At 39.9% G+C, this 20,268-nt stretch overlaps 3 protein-coding genes across 4 annotated transcripts; 1 reads left to right on the forward strand and 2 right to left on the reverse strand.

The window, feature by feature from the left end:
* The first annotated feature begins 609 nt into the window (after positions 1 to 609).
* parp16 (poly (ADP-ribose) polymerase family, member 16) lies at positions 610 to 6,473 on the forward strand. 2 transcript variants are annotated; one of them, XM_068603219.1, is made up of 7 exons: positions 610 to 806; positions 2,477 to 2,673; positions 3,364 to 3,501; positions 3,586 to 3,792; positions 3,949 to 4,120; positions 4,208 to 4,352; positions 5,217 to 6,473. In XM_068603219.1, exons 2-7 carry the CDS (start codon positions 2,485 to 2,487, stop codon positions 5,350 to 5,352), a joined length of 987 nt encoding a protein of 328 aa, XP_068459320.1. In that variant the 5' UTR covers positions 610 to 806; positions 2,477 to 2,484; the 3' UTR covers positions 5,353 to 6,473. The 2 variants fall into 2 exon arrangements, with proteins under 2 accessions (XP_068459320.1, XP_068459319.1); XM_068603218.1 differs by lacking the exon at positions 610 to 806 and adding an exon at positions 1,465 to 1,554.
* Positions 6,474 to 8,449: 1,976 nt separating this feature from the next.
* si:ch73-330k17.3 (IGFBP domain-containing protein) lies at positions 8,450 to 10,081 on the reverse strand. The gene is made up of 4 exons (XM_068602323.1): positions 9,754 to 10,081; positions 8,966 to 9,062; positions 8,677 to 8,872; positions 8,450 to 8,551 (listed from the first exon to the last, which is right to left on the reverse strand). Exons 1-4 carry the CDS (start codon positions 10,079 to 10,081, stop codon positions 8,492 to 8,494), a joined length of 681 nt encoding a protein of 226 aa, XP_068458424.1. The 3' UTR covers positions 8,450 to 8,491.
* Positions 10,082 to 11,530: 1,449 nt separating this feature from the next.
* ctdspl2a (CTD (carboxy-terminal domain, RNA polymerase II, polypeptide A) small phosphatase like 2a) lies at positions 11,531 to 19,778 on the reverse strand. The gene is made up of 13 exons (XM_068602703.1): positions 19,505 to 19,778; positions 17,732 to 17,943; positions 16,798 to 16,933; positions 16,529 to 16,675; positions 16,173 to 16,400; positions 15,518 to 15,611; positions 14,875 to 14,986; positions 14,688 to 14,774; positions 14,536 to 14,598; positions 14,347 to 14,426; positions 13,263 to 13,389; positions 13,058 to 13,153; positions 11,531 to 12,664 (listed from the first exon to the last, which is right to left on the reverse strand). The coding sequence occupies exons 2-13, from the start codon at positions 17,915 to 17,917 to the stop codon at positions 12,599 to 12,601; spliced, it is 1,422 nt and encodes a 473-aa protein (XP_068458804.1). The 5' UTR covers positions 17,918 to 17,943; positions 19,505 to 19,778; the 3' UTR covers positions 11,531 to 12,598.
* Between the last annotated feature and the right edge of the window lie 490 nt (positions 19,779 to 20,268).

Raw genomic sequence — 20,268 nt, forward strand, 5'->3', positions numbered from 1 at the left:
GTGAGAGTTTGCTGCCTAAAACACACACACACACACACACACACACACACACACACACACACACACACACACACACACACACACACACACACAAAGTTTACATCAAATCCGATGTCAGCATCAACATAATATTCACATGATGCGTCAGCTCTGGACAAAATAAAGGAACCTTTAGAGCATATTCACCCACGTGACCACAACAAGCTTTGGCGGCCATGTCCATGCACGGCATTGTTTTGCTGTGTTTTATGCCGCTTTTCTTAAGAAATGACCATTATATCCTGAAGGAGACACAATTTCAGTTCAAAACGGTGTGTCTTGTGTTTATTGTACTGTGCCTTATTGTTGAATGTGGGACTAATGATTCAAAATATGGGGTTATCAGTTTAACAAGACAGGCTTGTACTTCAACTTGTCCAGCTTCTCAAATAATAAGATATTGTATTGTGTTTCTGGGGCTTTTATTTTGGAAGGCGGAAAACGGAAAGAGAGGTGCGGAGAAATGTTGGTGGTAAAAAAGAGAAAAGGACGATAATAAAGAAGTTGGCGACTTGGCTTAACAGACGAGCATCGTTTTCTTATTTTCTTATTACTACACAGTTTAGGCGCCCTGACTAAACGCTCGGTTACAGTATGAACCCAGACACGTGACCGGGCTAGGTGATGGTAACGAGATGTAACGGGACTCAAGCCGCGCCGGCTTTCCGCCGCAACTGGTTGCAAAAAAGCGAAAAGCGAGTTAACCACATAAAGTGTCGAGCGAGTAAAATCAGGCGCAAAAGCGTTGCGCTTTTGGTGTGAATACGGTATAAGCCTGCAGACTTTTGAACGCCTTGAAACTTTCCTGTGTGTAAAAACTTGTCTCCACTACGCAAAATCCACTGCCTCCACTAGCAGCAGGTTAACTAAGTGGACCCCAAGATGGCGCGATTGAGATGCTGACGTCACGTGACATGTCCCGTTTTGCTGAGCAAGCAAATTGACACTTGCCCACATCTTGCATGCAAAAAGGTGTACACTTACACACACACATGCAAGGATACAAATTGTGGCTGAAATATATAAGAAAGCAAGTTTGTGCTTTCTTTCATAAATTGACCATGCACTTTTGGTTTGGCAGTTTTGTTTTTGACTCCCAGCACCTTATAAAACACGGCTCTGAACAGCTTTTTGGGGACTGCAGGAGAAAGACGGATGTTTCTTTACGGCGGTCTAATTTAAAAGGCTCTCGTATGTTAAATGCTGATTTCATTTTTATCGGACGTTTCATGGTATCGGCTTCTAGCACAGAAAATAATGAAAATTGAAAAAAAACGCACATCAAACACGTATTCACGATTTTACCAAATACAGTCGTGTGCTCTTCCTCTGTCTGTCTTTAATAACACACACCCTACCTCTCTCCACTCGCTCGATCTGCCACGTTTGTGTTAACTCTATTCCTTCATGCATGAAATACTCATAATTCCGCTATTTCTACGGATCATGAATGCATCAGCCCGTTGAGCTAACGTTAGCGTTTCCTGCAGGGTTATGAGTTGAGCCAGACTGAAGGTAAGGGGGAAATACTTCAATACAGCTGCTGCCTTTCTTGTGAAATAGGTAGCTTGTGTGTACCACGGGGTTGTATTCTTCATTTGTTCAAGATTCCACAGCAGCCCGGAAATGCCGTATTTGTCATCCGTTACGTTATTCAGCGACAGACGTATCAGCATATCTTCACTTGTTGTCGCGTTAGCTCAGCTAACGTTAGCTAACATCGCTTCCTCACAGCCTGACATACTGATCAAGAGTTCACGTCAACGTCACAACATTACAAGCTAACCAAACAAAGGAATTTACCAAATCACTTCAGTTATGAACACCAAAGTTGACAGCTCAGAAGAAGAAAAAACTACAGCCTTTGTTGGACTTTTTGTGTTTGTATCAGTTTTTATTTCTGTTTGGATGTTGAACAGAAAAGTTTCTGTGACAGCTGACACACACACTTTCTAACTCTTGATAGAAGTAACACGAAGTTTAACTTCTGCATGTTCACTACTGGTTTAAAGCGATCTTATAGATGTAATGCCAAAGTTAGTTTCCCTGTCAGAAAATGTCTTCCCTTCAAAGTAAGAGAAGTGGAGGAGGAGGGACAGCATGCTGCTAAAATATACATCCACATATCTTGGACTATGGACTTTGGAGGATTTGGACAATTGGTTTGACAAAACAAGCTATTTGTTCTCTTTCTAAATTGTGATTTGCATTGCATTGCAAATGTATTTCTTGTTCTTTTTCATTACCAGATTTACTGATAATACAAACCAACATTTTTGTGGGAAACATCTTTGAATGAGAGTACACAGATTGGCACAACACACCAGTGTTTACCAAATGTATTTTAGCCCTCACATATGTTGTCATGAGATATTTGCCATGCGGTTAACACCTAACTTATTCTTTGGCTGTGCTATCTTATCACCTCTGTCTTTAGTGCTGGGAATGCAGCCACCGCTCTCACCTGAGGCAGTCAGAGAGCTGGTGTGCTCCTGTCTGCACAGAGACCCAGTAGCAGCAGACCTCCGCTGCAGCCTGTTTGTTGCTGCTGCTCAGAACTACAAGAGGGACTCTTTGCTCCGACCCTTCCCCCCGAGATACACAAGTAGTGACAATAAGAACTTTGAGGAGCTGGTAAGACATATACTGACAGACAAATGTTTTAACACACACACATTTATGCTTAGTGACATCATTTGAAGTGCTATCATTTAAGATATTATAAGAAAGCAGCAAAGGCATTCAGTGAATTGAGAAAGATATTTGGCTTTTCACAAAACAATAAGCCTTTAGTGGGGTGTTGGTATGATGCACACACACTTGGGTAACAATATTGTGGCAAATGCACTATAGTGAAGCAGCGATTAAAAGTCATACAGTTTTGAGATCCTTTAGGCTTTGCCGTTAAAACAAACACAAATGTGTCTTTTTGGTGGGCCAAGCATCAGTCCTATCAAAGATCAGGTGTTTTTACTCTGAGGAGTAAAAGGCTGAATCCGCTTGTAGTTGGTTGGAAGGCCTTACATGTATTTTTAGGTTTATTTGCAATGACCACGTCTCTAACATTGGATTAAAAGCTTTTGCTTGGCAGTATATATGTATTGTGTATTACAGATTTGTATCTTGGTTTCTTTAGGCATCGTCATGATATAGAAGGACAATGCCCACACTGACATTAATGCTGACGTTAATGTTTCAGAGGGACACATTGTTCAAAGAAAATACAGCTTCACATGCAGGGAAAGGAGAAAATAAGACCTGCTATGGACAACTGTGACTTTTCTTGTGGCAATGATAACAAAAAAAGTACATTTTCTTTTCCAGTTGGCAGATGTGCACTCTTTGCCCGGTGTGAGAGAGTTGGTAAGACTACGACCCAGAGACGGACATCATCATCTTGCTCTCACACACTGGATTCTCTCGTCAAAAAGCTTTGCCGTAAAGACCCTACAGAAAGATGAGGTACATCACTACAAGTTTAAAAACAGATATGTCTTTTGCTACCCACTTTTTTGTTTACATTGTGTCTTTTTTAAACTCTTCCAGTATGCCAAACTTTGTAACCTGACGGAAAATGATGGGCTTTCTGCGCCAGTGCCTGACTTCCTGTTTGAGTTGGAGTACTGTGATCAGATGAATGCCCGGTTTGAGAAGACAAAGGAAGGTAGAGACGTCTTCTACGCATTCCACGGAAGCCGTCTGGAAAACTTTCACTCTATCATACACAACGGACTGCACTGCCACCTGAACAAGGTTAGTGCAGTCATCACTGCTTCATTTCTTCTTTGGCAAAAAAATGTTTGTTTCATTCATGTGCAATGTAATACATAAGCTGTTGAGATGTTCTGTTGTTTCTGGCCGACACAAAAACTCAGTCGATCTGGTTTGTTTCCTTCATATTGTGGGTAGAACTCAGTGTTTGGAGAGGGGACCTACCTCACCAGTGACCTCAGCATGGCCGTCCTCTACAGTCCCCACAGCAGTGGCTGGCGAGAAAGTCTTCTGGGTCCACTGCTCAGCTGTGTTGCCATGTGTGAGGTCATTGATCACCCGGATGTTAAGTGCCAGGTGAAGAAAAAAGGTGTGTGAACTGTGATACTTGCAGAATAACACGCATGTATCACAAATTTTTAAATCACTTCATATCAAAATGAGCCTCTCATTTCAGATTCTGAGATCATGGACCGTCAGCGCTCAAGAGCAAAGAACAGCGAAGGAGGGGATGTACCACAGAAGTACTTTGTAGTCACCAACAATCAGCTTTTGCGAGTCAAGTACCTGCTTGTGTACTCTCAGAAGAAGCACCTGTCGAGGTAAGAATTACTTGTGGGATATAGTTGCTGAAAAAACAATTTATAGCATTTATAATACTTTAGAATTGCACATAAAACATTTTATGGAGTACTGTGTATTTACGACCCTTTTAATATATATCAACCTAAACATTGGAGCTGTGTCATGATGTTATTCATTATCAATTAAAAAAATGCTCCTGCTGCCCTGCGGTACTCGCATACTTAACAGGCACCCAGTGCCACGATGTGAGAAAGCTCAAATTGTTTATTTCAGTGTTCTCTTCAGAATACAGGATCAACGCTATTTCAACTCACAAACACAATGTTTTTTTTCTACTCCACTTAACAACATAAGAGTTTTAAAAACAAGACGAATGAAAGCTTCTCATTGCGGTGATGATGATAATTCCCTTTGACGTAACAAGGTCTCCAAAGGAAAAAAAATGAATATTGTTTGCTCACTGTCACTAAGGCTCGAACTGAAGTGGGCAAACAGGCTGAGTATATTTAGTGCTACGTACTTAATGCAAACACACTTCTGACAAGAGACTTCCCCCCTCTTTGTATTTGTGTGTGAATTCATTTGCAAAAGAACATTTTATTAACCCACTAAACTCAGCATAAAATATAGGCTGACTCTCATTCAAATGTGTTTGATTAAATATGTTGGATTAACTATACACCGCTTGCATTTTATGAACACTAGCCCCTAGTTTTGGTACTAAAAGACACATTCATGTAATTAACTGTACTCACAGCTTTAGTAGAAATAACAGCACATTTTTACTGTTGCCTCTCTACAAAGGAAGTCAACTTAAATAAATGAGGTTGTTTGGTTGGTGCTGGCAAACAACAAGTCATCTTTGTGTTTTTCTTCTTCAGACGTTCCCGCAGCACCTCCTGGCTCCTCAGAAACCATTTTGCCATCATGATGAGCCTCTACTTTCTGCTGCTCATATTTATCGGTGCCTTTAACTCCACCACCTTCGTATCTTTTTGGAACCGACTGTTTAGGTGACAATAATTGTTTTGTTGTTATTCAGAGTGCCTTCCTGATCAGAGACTGACTCGAGGCCGGAGCAAAGATAAAGTTGTATGCATCTTTTGTACTGACTTCTCTACAATCATTCTTACTTCTACAAATAACCATGATTGCTGTTATTGCAAGATAACATATGTTTTCAAAGAGCAAATATTGGGAACATATTGTGCTTTTCTTTTTTTTTTAAATGGATGATTAGACCATTCTGCATTATGAAAATGTTTTGCAATGTTTCAGCTGTAATTTGTTTGGTTTAGTTAACATCCAGTTTTCACAGTCTTACTAACCGAAGAGTTCAAAGAAAAAAATGCATCATTTTGTTTAAATAACAAAAAAGCTAAAGAGTCTCTTTTTGGTTCGGTGCGTATTAAAGGTGCAGTGTGCAGGATTTGGCGGCGTTTCTGTTGCAGATTGCAAGCAACCGCAACTTCTCTCGGGGGATAGTGAAGGTTATCTTTGGTGGCCGAGTCCAAAACGTGAATAGCTCTATCCAATGTTTAGTTTGTCCTTTTTATAGGCTACTGTATAAACATGGCGGCTCCATGAAGACGACCGACTCTGTATGTAAAGGGCTAATTCTGAGTTCACAAAAACACAAAACAGTTTTTACGCACTTAACCACAAAAGAAAACTTCATACTATTATATTCCAGTTCTGTCAATAGATCCCTCTAAATGCTGCACACATATCCTTAAAGTACTAAGAATTATTAGCACATTAACTGATCACATTGAATCTTTAGTGTCAGTGATGCCTGCCAGTCAGCTGATCCGGCACTAATGACAATGTCCAAGTTTAAGTTATCTCTTTTGAATGATATGATTTCGATCGCTCAGTTATTGATAGGGACCTCTTTTACAACTCATGATTTTAGTGTAATTTTAAGGTATTAAATATAACGGCTAGGCTTAATAAAGGAAATGTATAAGGTGGCTTTTTATTTTGTGCTGACATACTGTATTTATAATGATGGATCATAGAAAGGCCACTGATAATCTCACACATTATGATTTAGGATATGCTTGTATATCCTAAGTACATGCAACTGTTGTTGAAAGGCAAACGGTTCTGAACATTTGTTACAATCTGTTACACTAATAAAGCAATACTTCTGATTTAACTTGTTTTGAGTGTGGTTAGTTTGTTCCAAAGTTAATCTTGGCATGCTATTGCTTGACTTCCAACATTCGTGACACATTATTCAGATTGGCTGAGAGAAATCTCTGCAGCTGCATCCCGTACATCAAAATGTACTTAAATGCCACTCTTTCATAGTCATATTTTGTACTTTTCTATTGTATTTCAACCTTAACATATGCTTCTTCTGACGGGGCCACATTTATTACCGCTGGCACGCAGACAGTCCCTTTGTTATGCGTTGTTTTTATCAGTTAAAAAAAAGTGAGCCAGCGATATGGGATTGATAACGGAGGCGGTCTGCTTTGGTGACAGATCCTGTCCTTCTAATTGAGACCTGATACACATTCATGTTTCCCCAGTTGGAAGAACAACTATGGTACCAAAGAAAATCATTTCAATATTTTTTTGGGGGTTTGCCATAAAACCTATTACTATATTTACAAATTTCACAAACAGGGAAGTTTGTTGAATTTTAGTATTGAATATTTTATACAATTTCTGGTCGGCTATTGTAACCAAATCTGTACCTTGTACTTCACAATGATTTCATTTATGTATATCTTGTATAATACTGACAGACTCAGGGTGCACGTTCCTCTCTCCTGTCCGATTAAACACTAGATATTATGAAGATATCACAGTACTTTCAAGTTGCAAATGACTCACACGTTTAATGAAGATAAAAGAAAACACAAGCCTTTGTTTTGGTATAGAGAAAACGATTCCTTCTTGCGAAATCCTTCAGATAAACTGCTTCTCCTTTAGAAACGACTCACATTTGAAGGACACAGAACAAACTGTCCATTGTTGGTCCAAACTTTATTCCCTTTCTGTACAAGCTTCATTATTGCTGCCTCATAAACCGTGGGTTATTCAATAACCATCATGTGTCAGGGGGGCAGTGATGGCAGAGGGGACTCGAGGCGCTTCCCTTCTTCTGTGAACCAGAAAAACTCCCAAAATAGGAACAATTCAAACAGAAGAGCGGCAGCGCTCGATTGATATGACGGTTTAATTTACTACACTTTTGTACCCACATTATCCCACTTAATTTCCCAGCCTCATTATTTTTTCCTTTTTTTTTTCTTGCTGCATTGTTTATACTTACTCCAACACAGGAGTGCAAATTGGTTCAATCATTCGTGGTTCGAGATTCACTTTAAAGGGAGTTCTTTGGAGAAGATAACCTTGAAAAGAGGATGCTCTGAGATGAATGTCGATATGACCATGTGACCATGCTGCAATGGCAATGTGCCTGATGTAAAGCAGGTATAAGGTTTAACTTATTCACCGTCTTAGTTTGGCTTGTTAGCATGCCATCAGTTGCTAAATAACATGAAACATAAAGAACAGCTGAGGCTGATGGGAATACCTTTAGTTTTGCAGGTATTTGGTCGTAAACCAAAGTATTGGACACGTTAATATTGTATCCTGATGATGGTTCTATTTGAAAAGGAAGAAGACTAATTCCTAAACAGGACACAAATGTCTGAATTGAGTTTCATTTCAAGCTGTTGAGATATTCCAGTCTGGAGGGACATAAAAAAATGATTGAATTTTGTAAATAATTGAGTCAAAATGTGTTGTGGGAAATGTTTTTCAATAGATACATTTTCAAGGTAGGTGGATTTTGTGTACAGATGATGTTAACTTTGTGTTCAAATGGACAGGAAGGTAAAAAAAAAAATTGAGCACACACTGATACACAACAGACACAATCAACTGTGTAAAACCTGTTGCCGCAACCTTTGCCATTGTTCCCACCGAACTAAAGAAATCAATGTCTCACGTGACATCTCATTTTATTTCTCATGATTCAATAATACATTACATTTCACACATGTTTATTCAGGTTGACATTATACAAAAAATGTTGAAGAAAGGATTTTCAAGTAATACATAACATTTATAGATAGCTGCCTTTGTCTATTTTGCTACATGAACGAGTAAAGATGTCCTCCCTTTACATAGAGAACTAGTTCGCTGAGTCTGGACAGGCTGGCACCAAACACAGAAAATGCCCCTCAGGATGACTCTGCAGGAGGAGAAAAAAAAGAGACAAAGTGTTGAATTAATGGGGGAAGAGCTTTGAGGCAGTGCGGCATAATGAAGAAATGCAGTTTATTGATGGAGCTGTCTGGTGCTTTTCTCCCCAAATACCTGCAGGTTGTTGTGGCATACCGGCCCATGAGTGGCTGTCAGGTGATTGTGCACACACTTTCCAAAGCGGTGCAGACAGGAGGAATCGGAGGGGGTGCAGGTCTGAGGGCACGATGGGGGCTTAAGCAGCAGGCAGCTTGAACAGGAGGTGTGTTGGCAGGAGCCCTGGCACGCCGCCTTTTCCAGAGACACTGACCTATAACAAGCAGGACGTTTAGATTTATGTTTAAAACACAGCCGGAGAACATGCTAAGTGTAAAACGCCTTTCTTTTATTATTTTGAAGTCACCTGGCAGAGCAGATTCCAGTAGGGTTGGCCTGGCAGTGTTCCCTGGTGCACTCTGGGTGACAGCTCTCTGGATCCAGCGCGTCCAGCGAGTCGATCACTGCACAGAACAACATTTTCAACACGGGACAAGACACAGAAGTGGTGCTTGCAGTCCATAAGGCATATTCGGTACTGTTTATCAACCTTAATATTCACATCTTTCCCCCGAGCAGCCACACAACATGAACATCTCTATAATCTCGTACTGCGTCTGATACCATATCTATAACGGTGTTCCCCACGAGGAGATAAGGGGTGTGATTACGGCTTAGCTTTCAGCAGGAACCTTTGAATCAAAGGAAGCCTTGACCACACTATCAGTCTTCACAGCTCATAAACGAGATGCATCACATTGGCAGCGTTCCCCCTCCAATGATACCAAATTATTCCGATTTTTAGAGGAAAGTCTTGTACTTTTAACTTACGTAACTAAGCTACAGTTATTAGTTATTCACAAAACTAGTTTTTAAAATATAATGCATCACTATCACTTAAAATGTCCAATAGTATATAACACAGTCAACTACAACACTCTACGTATGATTTAGTATGATGATGTCTCGCTGACATTTAGGAGCAATTCTACTGCATGATGGGTACTTTGAGTTTTGAGTATTTATACAGTGTGATATTGCTATTAAAACATGTTTTTTCGTTTGTTCATGTAGACCTTTTCTGATTATTGTATCAATAATTAAAAAGTCATCACATTACCTGCGCGGTCCTATTGAGGTTATAAATAATCTCACCTGCTTTGCAGAGGCCTTTGCGCTCTGCGTCTGGCTTGTCAGCTGGTGCGTCCTGGTGAACACACACCAGACCCTCATCACACTTGCCCAGATAGTCCCATGTTCCTCCACAGGTCTCCCCTTCTGCTCTGGCACAGACGGGGCAGCAGCCACACACACCTGTCGTGACGCCTCCTCTACACTGGAGCTTCAGCGCCCGGCGGGAGGAGCAGTGTATCCGCTCGCAGGGCGGGCAGTGAAGAGCCTGAAGCTGCTGCGCTGATCCAGAGGGCGCTTCCTGTGACCCCAACGCCCCCAACAAGGCACTCAGAAGGAAGAGCATCCACATCCTCTATCCGCCTGACGTTATCCTGAGGGGAGAACACTCGACAGAACCTGCTTTATATAGTTGTCGGCCCCGGGTTAGTTTATGAGCCACAACCGCCACCCCCCCACCAGCAGCCAATAGATGAGGCCAGAGGGGGGGGTTTCACTCTAAAAACACAGTTAACTATCCCCAAGTCTTATCTTCACACTATCAACAGTGGGATTTTGTTTTGAAATAATTCTTCCTTTTGAACACCTGTTAGATAAGTCTGATGAAGACTGGTCCCCTTTGTATTTGGAGTCACGTGACCTCTGGAAGGGGCAATTCAGTGCACACCTACAATCAGGTAATGACCTATTTCTTGAAAGAACAAAAGGATCAAGACATCAGCAGCTGAATAGGACATCTCGTGATTTTCGTATCAATTTCAGACATGTTGTGTACATTGTGCCACTATTAAGTTGCTCTAGAGGGTTGAATATTTGTCTTTTTATCTGGCTTTCTTCTTACAGGGCAGCACAGGGAGCAGCTGGAGACTGTATTTCAGGCATGAGAGGGCTGGAAGGGGATCAAATAATTACCACCCTTTTAACATAAAAAAGTAAATCTCATATTTTTGTATTTCTACAGCAACTAAAATATAAAATAATATTTGCTTCGCACTTAAAGAACGAGGCAAAGCATTATGTAGCTAAATTAAAGCCATAATATTTCAAAGTAACAGCATTACACTCTTTGATAGATAGAAATGTATCTGGTTTATTACAGTCAATGTCATGATATCTGTGTCTGTTTTGAGATGATATATTTTACTCTTCAAAGTCGTAATCTGAGATTGCAAAGTGGTGCATTTGAAATAGTGTTCCTGTAAAATATTGAAAAGAAAAAAAATCACAACAATTTTAATGTTTTTGATCTTTATTTAAAATAGTTTGTGAGAATAACAAACCCATCGCAGTAAAATGATATTATCGAAGTAAGCTTTCAGGGAGATCTTCAGTTCTTTGTACTTGTAACTCACAAGTAAAAACACAAACTATTGTCTCTCAACCTTTTCTCAGTGTACTTTTTGATGAGATCCAAGAAGACTCACAGGAGCAACAGAGACCATGCAGTGGAAATATTGCTTACCGGAAAGTAGGTTTCAGCTTTTTCAAATAAAATAAACCACACGTGTTACACTACATACATATTCTCATTAGTTACCGAGTATGTCAACAGATGTACTTCCTTACATGTTGGTTGTGGCGCTATTGGCTGAATCACAATGAGGACAGTGTGATACAGTTAAAAGCACCAAAACAAATGAGTAAGTGAACCTTGAGTTGAGTTTGTTTACAAGGTTCAGACGTGTCAAACTCAATCGTCTTGTCTGCTTTAATGACTGTATTATTTTATTTTAATTATAAATGAACACCTATTTTCATTGTCAAATATGATGTATTTTAATTATTGGAAGGAGGCTCTCAGTCGTATAAAAATGTATTTATTTTCAAGGAAACCATTGAGTAACACTGAATACAACAGGAGTGATCATTCAATAGTCAATAAAACGTGTGACTCCTACATCGTAAAGATCCCACATACAACGTCTTGGAAAACAAGATTTCAAAGCAAACATGTTGGCAATTTGCTGGTGCTACAACTTCCTTCTTCCCCCGCGCCACATAACAAATCGAGGTGATTCACACCTGTATAGAAAAGTGACAAGATTTTACATCTACTTACAAAGGGCTGGATGTCAAAGTGCAAGATGCCTGAACCCCCCCAATGGACTGCCAAATACAAATCTCCAAATTTAAAATTCAGCCATTATGGCTTTGTATTCAGTTGCGACCTAAGTCTAGCTTACATTACAGAACTTTAAAATATTGTTTCAGAAACATTCCCCCAAAGATACTTCTTTTCTTTTTTTTTTAAACTGCACCGAAATACAGACAACTGCATGTAATGGAGTAAAGCATCACAGGAATAATGCAGGCATACAACAGAAAAACAGCTGTTTATCAACAACTTCAAACAAAACACACTAACATGTTGTTGGTTTAAAAAAGCAACCGAATCAAAGAATACGTACTAAAATTTAAAATGAAAATAAAATGCCTTAAAACCCTTGAAGAAAAACAAAACAAAAACCTATGTACATATATTTACAAGAATATAGAGTGAATATTATACAGGTTCGACTGTCCGTTCAAGGTCAGGCTGAAGCCGCCGAGGTCCATAAGATCCAACACTGCATGACATTCAGTTCTGTTAATCCAAAAAGGTTTTCAAAAGACAAAATACCGTGTAGGAGGCCGCCTTCAAAGTCCTACTAGAAACAAACAAATGAAAAGTCTTTTCCAAATCGGGTTTGAGTGTGTGTGCAAACATCCAGGGCTTTTTGACTCCTAACTTTCAATGTTTTGCATAATTTAAAAAACCACAATGTTTGCAAATAGAAATCCATTGAGTTTATTTTTCTGGTCGTCTTTTTTTTTTTCTTTTCTTCTTTCCAATGTTGATACCATCTTGAACTTAAAGACGAACACACGGTCAGTCTGGAGGAAGGAGGTTGTGCAAACGAAACTGCTCTCGGATGTGCGGTCTGACATCTTCATTCTGTGATGAAGAGAGAGAAAACTGATCAAGAAACTACATGAACGTTTCGGTTTAGTGGTGATGACCAAAGCCTTTAGTTTTACAGCCATGTGGGCCAAGCAGGCAGCAAAGTGGGCAACCAGAGACGCGTAACACTTATTTTTATAGTCTGTGTGACACACATGTGCAGTCGATAGTTCAGCTACTGTTTAAAATGCAGTGTGTCACAAACAGGTGGTGCACGGACGTCACTATCTGATGACCAAATGTATATTTAACTCTTATATCTGTATAATATATATCATAGGCCCTGTGTGTTTGTGCATCTAATCTTGAGACCCTCAAAAGGGAAAGAGTAGGTCAAATATCCACAACACACGACCGGCAGCGTCAGACAGAAATGGAGCTACGTACCAGTTCCACAAGCTTCTCAAGGAAAGGGATGAGCTTCAGAAGCTCGTTGTCATTTCTATCCACAAACCAGCTCTCGATTGGAATTCCATTGGAAAGCTACAAAAGACAGAAAATCCATGATCTAGTATCACTTTAACACAGGAACATTATTGCATTATTTTTTCTTTAAAACAATAGTTCACCGTTTGGGGTGAAAAGGTTTTACCTGGTAGGCAAAGGCTTGGGGTGAGTTGTCGATTATTATCGTCTTGGAAAGATCCCGTCCGAGAATGTTTAGGTCTTTAATATAATTTCCTTGAACACACACACAGTGCTCACGAAACAGCCTATGTCTAAAAAAAAACACGGAAAGAGAGACATTGGTGAGGTTACGTGCAGTGATACATCTTTTCAACAAGATCTTGAGCTCAAACAGAGACAACAAAGGAACTGGTTACATAATCTGGAATGGAGCGAAGAAATGAGGCGACAATCCTAAAAAACAAAAACACATTTAACAGACGGTTTAAGGTTAAATTATTAAAATTTACTTCTAATTGCGAAGAAAATTAAGCTTCTTCACCGATTTGTCCAAAGTTGAAAAACAGCATTAACCAGTTGTGCGTGTCATCAGTGATTGTCTGCTTCCTATCAGCAAAACTGGTTCTTCCTTTAATTTCTTCATCTAACAAAAGGAAGAGAAGGCTGCACACACCCAGACTATTGTACATATTGTATTTATGGTGAAGATTATGAGGTCAGAGGCTTGGCGGACCAGATCTGAAGCCATAGGTGTGCTGTTATGACCCAGTGGGTCATTAGAAAAAGCCTCACGTTAATACTGTCCACCTCCCTGCCCGAGGGGGGTGCTGTGAAACGTTTTGCCTTTTGGGGTTAGAAAGGGAGTCGTTAGGGGTGAGAAGCCCCCTTTGCATTTGTTTTACCATGTTTTCTTGTTTAACTGTTGATAGATCACAACGACAAGAACTTGATTTAACTCGCAAAACAGCAACAGAACTGTGGAAATATCACATAACACCAGTTCGACATCATTTTTTTGTTGAGCAGCATTTTTTCCTTGTTTATTTGTTAGACTAAAAGGTTAGAAAAAAGACAACAGCAAAGAGCTCGAGGCTTCTTTGTCCCACTGACATGCGTCATATGTTTATTTGATTACTGGCCGAGTGTAGAATATAGCTACACTTATTTCTTGTTGAATCATGAATGACAATTTTCATCTCTCTTTATTGTAGCTGCACATGCTGTCAATCAACATCCTTCACTATAAAAGCTGCTGAAGAGTCACTGACCTGACCAACTGTTTTTTCGGATCCAGGATGTTCAGCAACTTGTCAGCATACACTTTCTTTGAAGCCGTGAAGAGAATAATCTGAAATTGTAATAGACAGCAACTATAAATAAGTCATTTGTAAATTTAGAGCAGGTTAGATTAAACAGATACAGCGTTGAGTCACTTGGAAAAAGAAGTTGCATCTCACCTCATACATTTGAGACATGCGCTCAAGAAATTCCCGGAAAAATGGCCTCAACCGAACATACACCTTCGGATTAAAAATGAAGAAATTTAAAATCACAGCAACAAGAAAATGAGCAAATTCTTGATTAGAGAATGACATTTAACAGCTTGTACCTGGTATATAACATCTTGAAAGAGCACAGGGAATGTCAGGGCTGCGTCTTCGAGCTCGTTCAGACTACAGTGGACCAGAGTTTCATCCTGATAACAGAAAAAAGAGGAAAAGATCTGTAGGAAAAATCCTTTGAAGTCAAATTACTTTCAATGTGAAATAGAGGCCAATAAATCCTTGACTGCTTACCAGATCCAAGACGAGAGAAAACTCTGGTGTGCTGCGTGTTTTCAAAGGTAACGCTGGTTTGCGTGTTAACTGCTCTTCCGTCAGTGGAGGCACGTGCTTGATGAAGAAGTACCTGAAAACAGAGAGAACTTGAAACGACCTTCTTTTCACCAAAACAAAGAAGAGGCGTCCAAACAAAGTATAGAGTCTGTCATCCTGGCTGAAATCTGAAGTAGTAATGTTACAGAATTTGTCTTTTCACCACTTAATAAATGTAAAACATCTGCTCCAATTTCAATACCACTGAAAGGATTCACAGAAGTGATTCCCTTCTTGTGATGTTTAAACTAGTGAGTCAACTGAACCGATAAAAAAAATCTTACATGTCACAAAAAGCGTCACATGTCCTCTCAGAGGAGTCCCACAAAGCCTTGTTTTTGTTGCCACCTAGTGGTTGAAATGTTCACATTCTAGCAAGCTCTGTTCATGCACCAGCAAGCAATGTCACCTTGGAAGTGAGACTATATAAATAGTGTGTTACGTGCTGAATGAAACTTTACACCAAACCAGTTTAAACTTACGGTTCCTTCTTTAGCGTTCGACAGCTACTTTTTAAAATAGCTATTGTTGTTATAAGCTCATCAAAAAATCAATTTTAACTTACGGATCAAAAACTTCCCATTCCTCTTCATATGAGGTTTCTGGAGGAGCTGCAGGTAGAGCATGTGGGTAAACACCATCTGGCATACAACCAGGAGCTGATGAAGATAGAGATGGAAAAGGAGTTAAAATATGATTTATCAACAATGAGCAGCACGGAAAATGTTTTTTTATTAAAAGCTGCTTAACATCTATTGATTAATAGATCATTATTTTTTTTAAAGCCCATCTCTAAACATATGGAGTAAACAACGTGCATACTGTTGAGCTCTGTCCAAAGGCTGGACTGTTTGGTTGTTCTGTTATTACAAATGTGAATTATTAAGTTTTCTAACTTCTGAAGCAGAACCTGGAAGTTCCAGTTTCTTTAATATAAAATCATGAAGATGATTTTGTCTAGAACTAAAAGATGAAAGGAATGAAACCTGAATTTGCATATGTATCAAAAGAGCTGTGTCATGTTTACAAATCTGTGTGGCTAAAAGAAGATTAATTTGATTTTAACATTCACTATTGCAAACCCCACCCAATGGGTCATAAAAGCAGGTTAAACTAAATAACTAGAACTGTCTGCAGTTAGTAGTTGTCTTCTGATAAAACAGATGATGTCAAAAACGTTTCACAGATTTAAAAAAAAAAAAAAAAAAAAGTGTCCATACCCGTTAATGGTGGCAAGTCAGTTTCAGTGGCTATTTCTCCTTCTTCTATGGATGTATCCGAGGTAATCGGAAGCCTCTGTGGTAATATCGGGGCGGTGTGACACTGAGTGACGTCCTCTGTGGATGTGAGGGTGCTGCTTGGCATTTCTTCTGCCGGCTCGATGTCCAGCTGTTTGATGATTTCCTCCGCTTCCACCGCTTGGCCAGGAGAGTCTGAACCAGGAGTGGCTGAAGACGAATGACAAGACACACGAGCAGTCGATTCACATCTCACAAAAGGAATTTTACCATTTTTATATCAATCAAAAATATTGTATATGTTTAGACGTGAATATTTACAAATTCTTTTGTTTTACCAGTTTTAGTTGCTGGTGAGAAGAAGTTGAAGACCGGAGAGAAGATTGTGCCGAGCAGGGTGGTGCGTGGAGGGCTGCTCGCTACCTCAACGGGGGCCTCCAGTTTACCGTTCGGTTTCATGGGCTTACTGTTGCAGGTCATTGTGTCTAAAAAAAGAAAACATCTGCATAGACTCCAAGTATAGATTTCAATATACGTCTCTTTTTTTGGTTACTTTGGATATGGCATTAGGTTTGTGACACTGTTGTCAACAGTTCTCTCTGGGTACCTTTTTCTGGACTTTTCCGGCAAACTCTGGAGACAGTTTTGTTGGAAAGGCCTCTCGTCTGTGGTGTTGAAGTAATTAGATCGCTCTCAGGATTACAATCAATACGACTTCTCTTTGCGGGGATATCCTGCTCCACCTGAGAAAAACATTTTAAAAAAATCTCCAATTCAATATATTGACAAATACAATTAGTAGTCTTGTAACAATAAGCTATCAGAGCAATTACATCATGATACCTTTGTGTCTCCAGCCACATCTAAATACATGTACTAAACTTCGAAATTACCCAAAAAAAACTACATTTTTTTGGGGGGGGGGGGTGCAGACAACAACATATATTAAATTTAACTACACAGTTTACTTTGTGCCACAGCACAATTTAAGTTTATGTGACAGCATTTAATTGAAACCTTGTTGAAAAAGTTAGGGAGAAGTTTCTAATTCCAATCTAATAAGATTACCCTTAAAACTTTAAAGTAAGGTGACTCCGCTGCATATTTACTATGCAGGCCCCCATGTAATGAAGTGAATTAGGTACATTTCTGAAATGGGCTTAAGATAAAACAACGCAATTTCTTTAATGGGAGAAAGTTTACCTTTTTTTTAAAAAATGTTAATTTTTACGATTTCACATTTGACATTAGTTGACCATTTATAATTGTAATTTATAACAATTGTAAGAACAAAAATAGAAGTCCACAAAAACGCCAGTTGGAAACCACGTTGACTGCGTTGAGACTTTCTGCTCAGCGTCTCAAAACACTCCTAGTTATTATGTGTGAGTCACTGTTTCAAATTACCAGCACAAAATGCAGCTGTGGCACTGCTTTTTCTGCATAAAATAAGAGCGTGTGCTCATACAGTGCATCACTATGTTACAGCAGTAAAAACTCAGTTGTGGCAAGAGCAGCTGGGAATTCTGATGCAAGCCCACCTTGACAGCATTTCCACGGATGAATTTCTTTATCGTGGAGAAAAGTCCGGTTTCATTCTTCTGCATTTTGCCTCGACCTCTCACCGGGGACGGCGCCACTTCACAGTGTTTCCGTTTGGCCTGGGACGGGTGTGTTCGACGGCCAAAATTCGGCTGCTGAGGAGCTTTACGCACTCTCAGCTTCATCGTGCTCCAACGTCACATAGAAAAATCTGACAAAGGGGGTAAAACAATAAGTTAAGAAACATTTGACAAATATAACAACAACCTTTCTGATGAAAATAAATATAAAACCTGTCTTTTCACTGAACAAAAGAACAAAGTTGTTCAATGTTACAGGCAGCTTTACGAGAAACAGGCATGGATGAAATTGTCTAAAACTAGCATTTATATCATCAAATAAGTAAACGATATTATGTATCTGCCTGGATATTGGATGGCAACATAGTGTAGTTTAAAGTTTGTGATACTTGGTGCCACAGACAAATTTCGGTCTATACTAAAAACGTATTGCGCTTGAACACCCTGCCCTTTATGTTGTATATTAAAGTAGTCAGCAGTTTGTTAACTTGTGTACAATACATTTTTCAAAGACATGTGATTTTTCTTTGTATAATTTATGATTGTAGGACATTTGAATTAAAAAAGTAGAAAACAAATAGGCAGCTAAATCGATTTCTTTGAAATAACATACAAGTGATGGGACCCAGTGATCCCAAAACAATAAATGATTACTACACCTGTGCATGATGGTCCCAGTGTAGTAAAAACGTATGTTATTGTTACTTCCACAAGTATGTAACAAACAAGCTATTACAAAATTAGTATTATTTTCTATAAATATATATTGGAGTGGATAGTCATCAACATAAGTATGCTAATTTAGTAAAACAGTTTTGTCACCTTTTTTGACTAATGTGGGCCAGTCAGCAATGAAGGTTCAGGGCAGAATGTGCGGACCAGCTAATCGGATGCACTGACATCCCCCCACTAGTTGTCCTGGTCGAGTCTCTACAGGTTATAAACAAAGTTTATCCACCGTCCGGTGGAGTGGGCGGTGTGACGCCAACGTCACGTGATAAATATGAATGGTCAACGGAAACGCAAGGCCTTTAAAAAAAGCTTAAATTGAGCGGGTGTTCAACACAAAACGCGCAAAAATAATTCAGGTTTGATAAATTATGCCGCAGCTTTATTTGCTACCCGTTGATAACTTTGACCTGATTGTGGAACAAAATCTCAGACTGACGTTACGTAACGCTAGCTGTAGAAACACCAACGACGTGAGCCGCTGCTGTTATTTAGCATGTAAAGAAACCGCTGGTGTCCCAATTGTGGGAGGGCAATACTGTGATTTAATGTGGCTATCCGCTGGCATTGTCAGATAAACACGCCTGCCATCAGTCGTAAATCACTGTAACGTAAACCAGATGCGGCCGGTGGGTCGCTAGCTAACAAGCTACAGTTGGTTAGCTAGCAGGCTAACAACCCTCCGATGGCAATGAAAGCAAGGCCGCGACATTATTCAATTCAGTTCCTGTGTCACTTCTCACACGTAACTTTGTTTAACACGGAAATTTTCCGCCACTTCATCGGTAAAATAACATTATTAAACGCTCCGGCTAACGAGTCATTTCGTTAGCTTCCTTGATTATCTCCAGCCATTAGACTACGCCCCCTTTGCTAGCTAGCAGCAGTCCGGCTATCAGGTGGTGGGGGGGAGAGAGAGAGACAACATTTTTTGTTTACATGTTGACGTTGTTCGTTACTTACTGATGATCTAGGAAGCGCCTTAAAACCAGCCCGCAGCGGCAGCTCTCGGCCACGACCGTGGCGACCACCGGTAGAGGTCGGGCCGTGGTTGTTGCCGCCAGCTGTGTCTGTCGCTCGGTAGCTAGTCACAGACCAAACATGTCTGCGGACGCCATTTCCCGCCTCATCACAAACACAACGTTGGTGATGCGCAGGGGAATGCGACACACACGCACGGGGAACCAACGTGGCGGAGAGCGGAGTCAACAGAAGAAAAGGCGGCTGTGTGGTGAGCGAGCGATGCGCATCTGGATCGGGACTCACTACCGCACTTTATCCCTGCTGGTATTGTTGTGCGACTACAAGGAAACTTAACAAAATATATATGTAGACTGGTGCTCGAGTCAATCTTTTAAAACGGTATTCTGCTGCATTTGCTAATGCAGGGGCTGACAGGAATGGGAATGAATTTGTTTCTCGTCATAGCTAGTGTCACAAATTACGAAGAAACAGACTGATGTTTAGCCATTTATAAACATGTGTTTAGCTATTGTTTCAACTTTTATAATAAACTTTCTGCCAGCTTTACTTAGTTCAGTCAGATGCAGATCAACGAGCCCTTGTGGGAGAGATACCAGCACAGGAACAATGATGAACTATGTTGTTGGAAAATCTATCAGGGAACACAAACAAGCAAATATAGATGGTTGGTCAGGTTATCTGAATGTTGTCTTTTAATGGTTGATAGTCGTGGCTCAAGTCCATGCTACAACAGTGAACTTGCA

The sequence above is a fragment of the Clinocottus analis genome, unplaced genomic scaffold (assembly GCF_023055335.1).
Source record: "Clinocottus analis isolate CAN_PGR_092001 unplaced genomic scaffold, fCliAna1.0.p SCAF_6, whole genome shotgun sequence".
In the NCBI taxonomy this organism is placed as follows: domain Eukaryota; kingdom Metazoa; phylum Chordata; class Actinopteri; order Perciformes; family Cottidae; genus Clinocottus; species Clinocottus analis.

Coding starts and splice junctions, on each gene's coding strand:
- parp16 (XM_068603219.1), top strand. CDS start 2,485: ATGCAGCCACCGCTCTCACCTGAGGCAGTCAGAGAGCTGGTGTGCTCC. Junction 3,502..3,585: donor AGACCCTACAGAAAGATGAG/GTACATCACTAC, acceptor AAACTCTTCCAG/TATGCCAAACTTTGTAACCT. Junction 4,121..4,207: donor GTGCCAGGTGAAGAAAAAAG/GTGTGTGAACTG, acceptor CTCTCATTTCAG/ATTCTGAGATCATGGACCGT.
- ctdspl2a (XM_068602703.1), bottom strand. CDS start 17,917: ATGAAGCTGAGAGTGCGTAAAGCTCCTCAGCAGCCGAATTTTGGCCGT. Junction 14,775..14,874: donor TTTCTCTCGTCTTGGATCTG/GTAAGCAGTCAA, acceptor TTCTGTTATCAG/GATGAAACTCTGGTCCACTG. Junction 14,427..14,535: donor GCATGTCTCAAATGTATGAG/GTGAGATGCAAC, acceptor TTACAATTTCAG/ATTATTCTCTTCACGGCTTC.
- si:ch73-330k17.3 (XM_068602323.1), bottom strand. CDS start 10,081: ATGTGGATGCTCTTCCTTCTGAGTGCCTTGTTGGGGGCGTTGGGGTCA. Junction 9,063..9,753: donor CAAAGGCCTCTGCAAAGCAG/GTGAGATTATTT, acceptor TGTTCTGTGCAG/TGATCGACTCGCTGGACGCG. Junction 8,552..8,676: donor TATGCCACAACAACCTGCAG/GTATTTGGGGAG, acceptor CTCCTCCTGCAG/AGTCATCCTGAGGGGCATTT.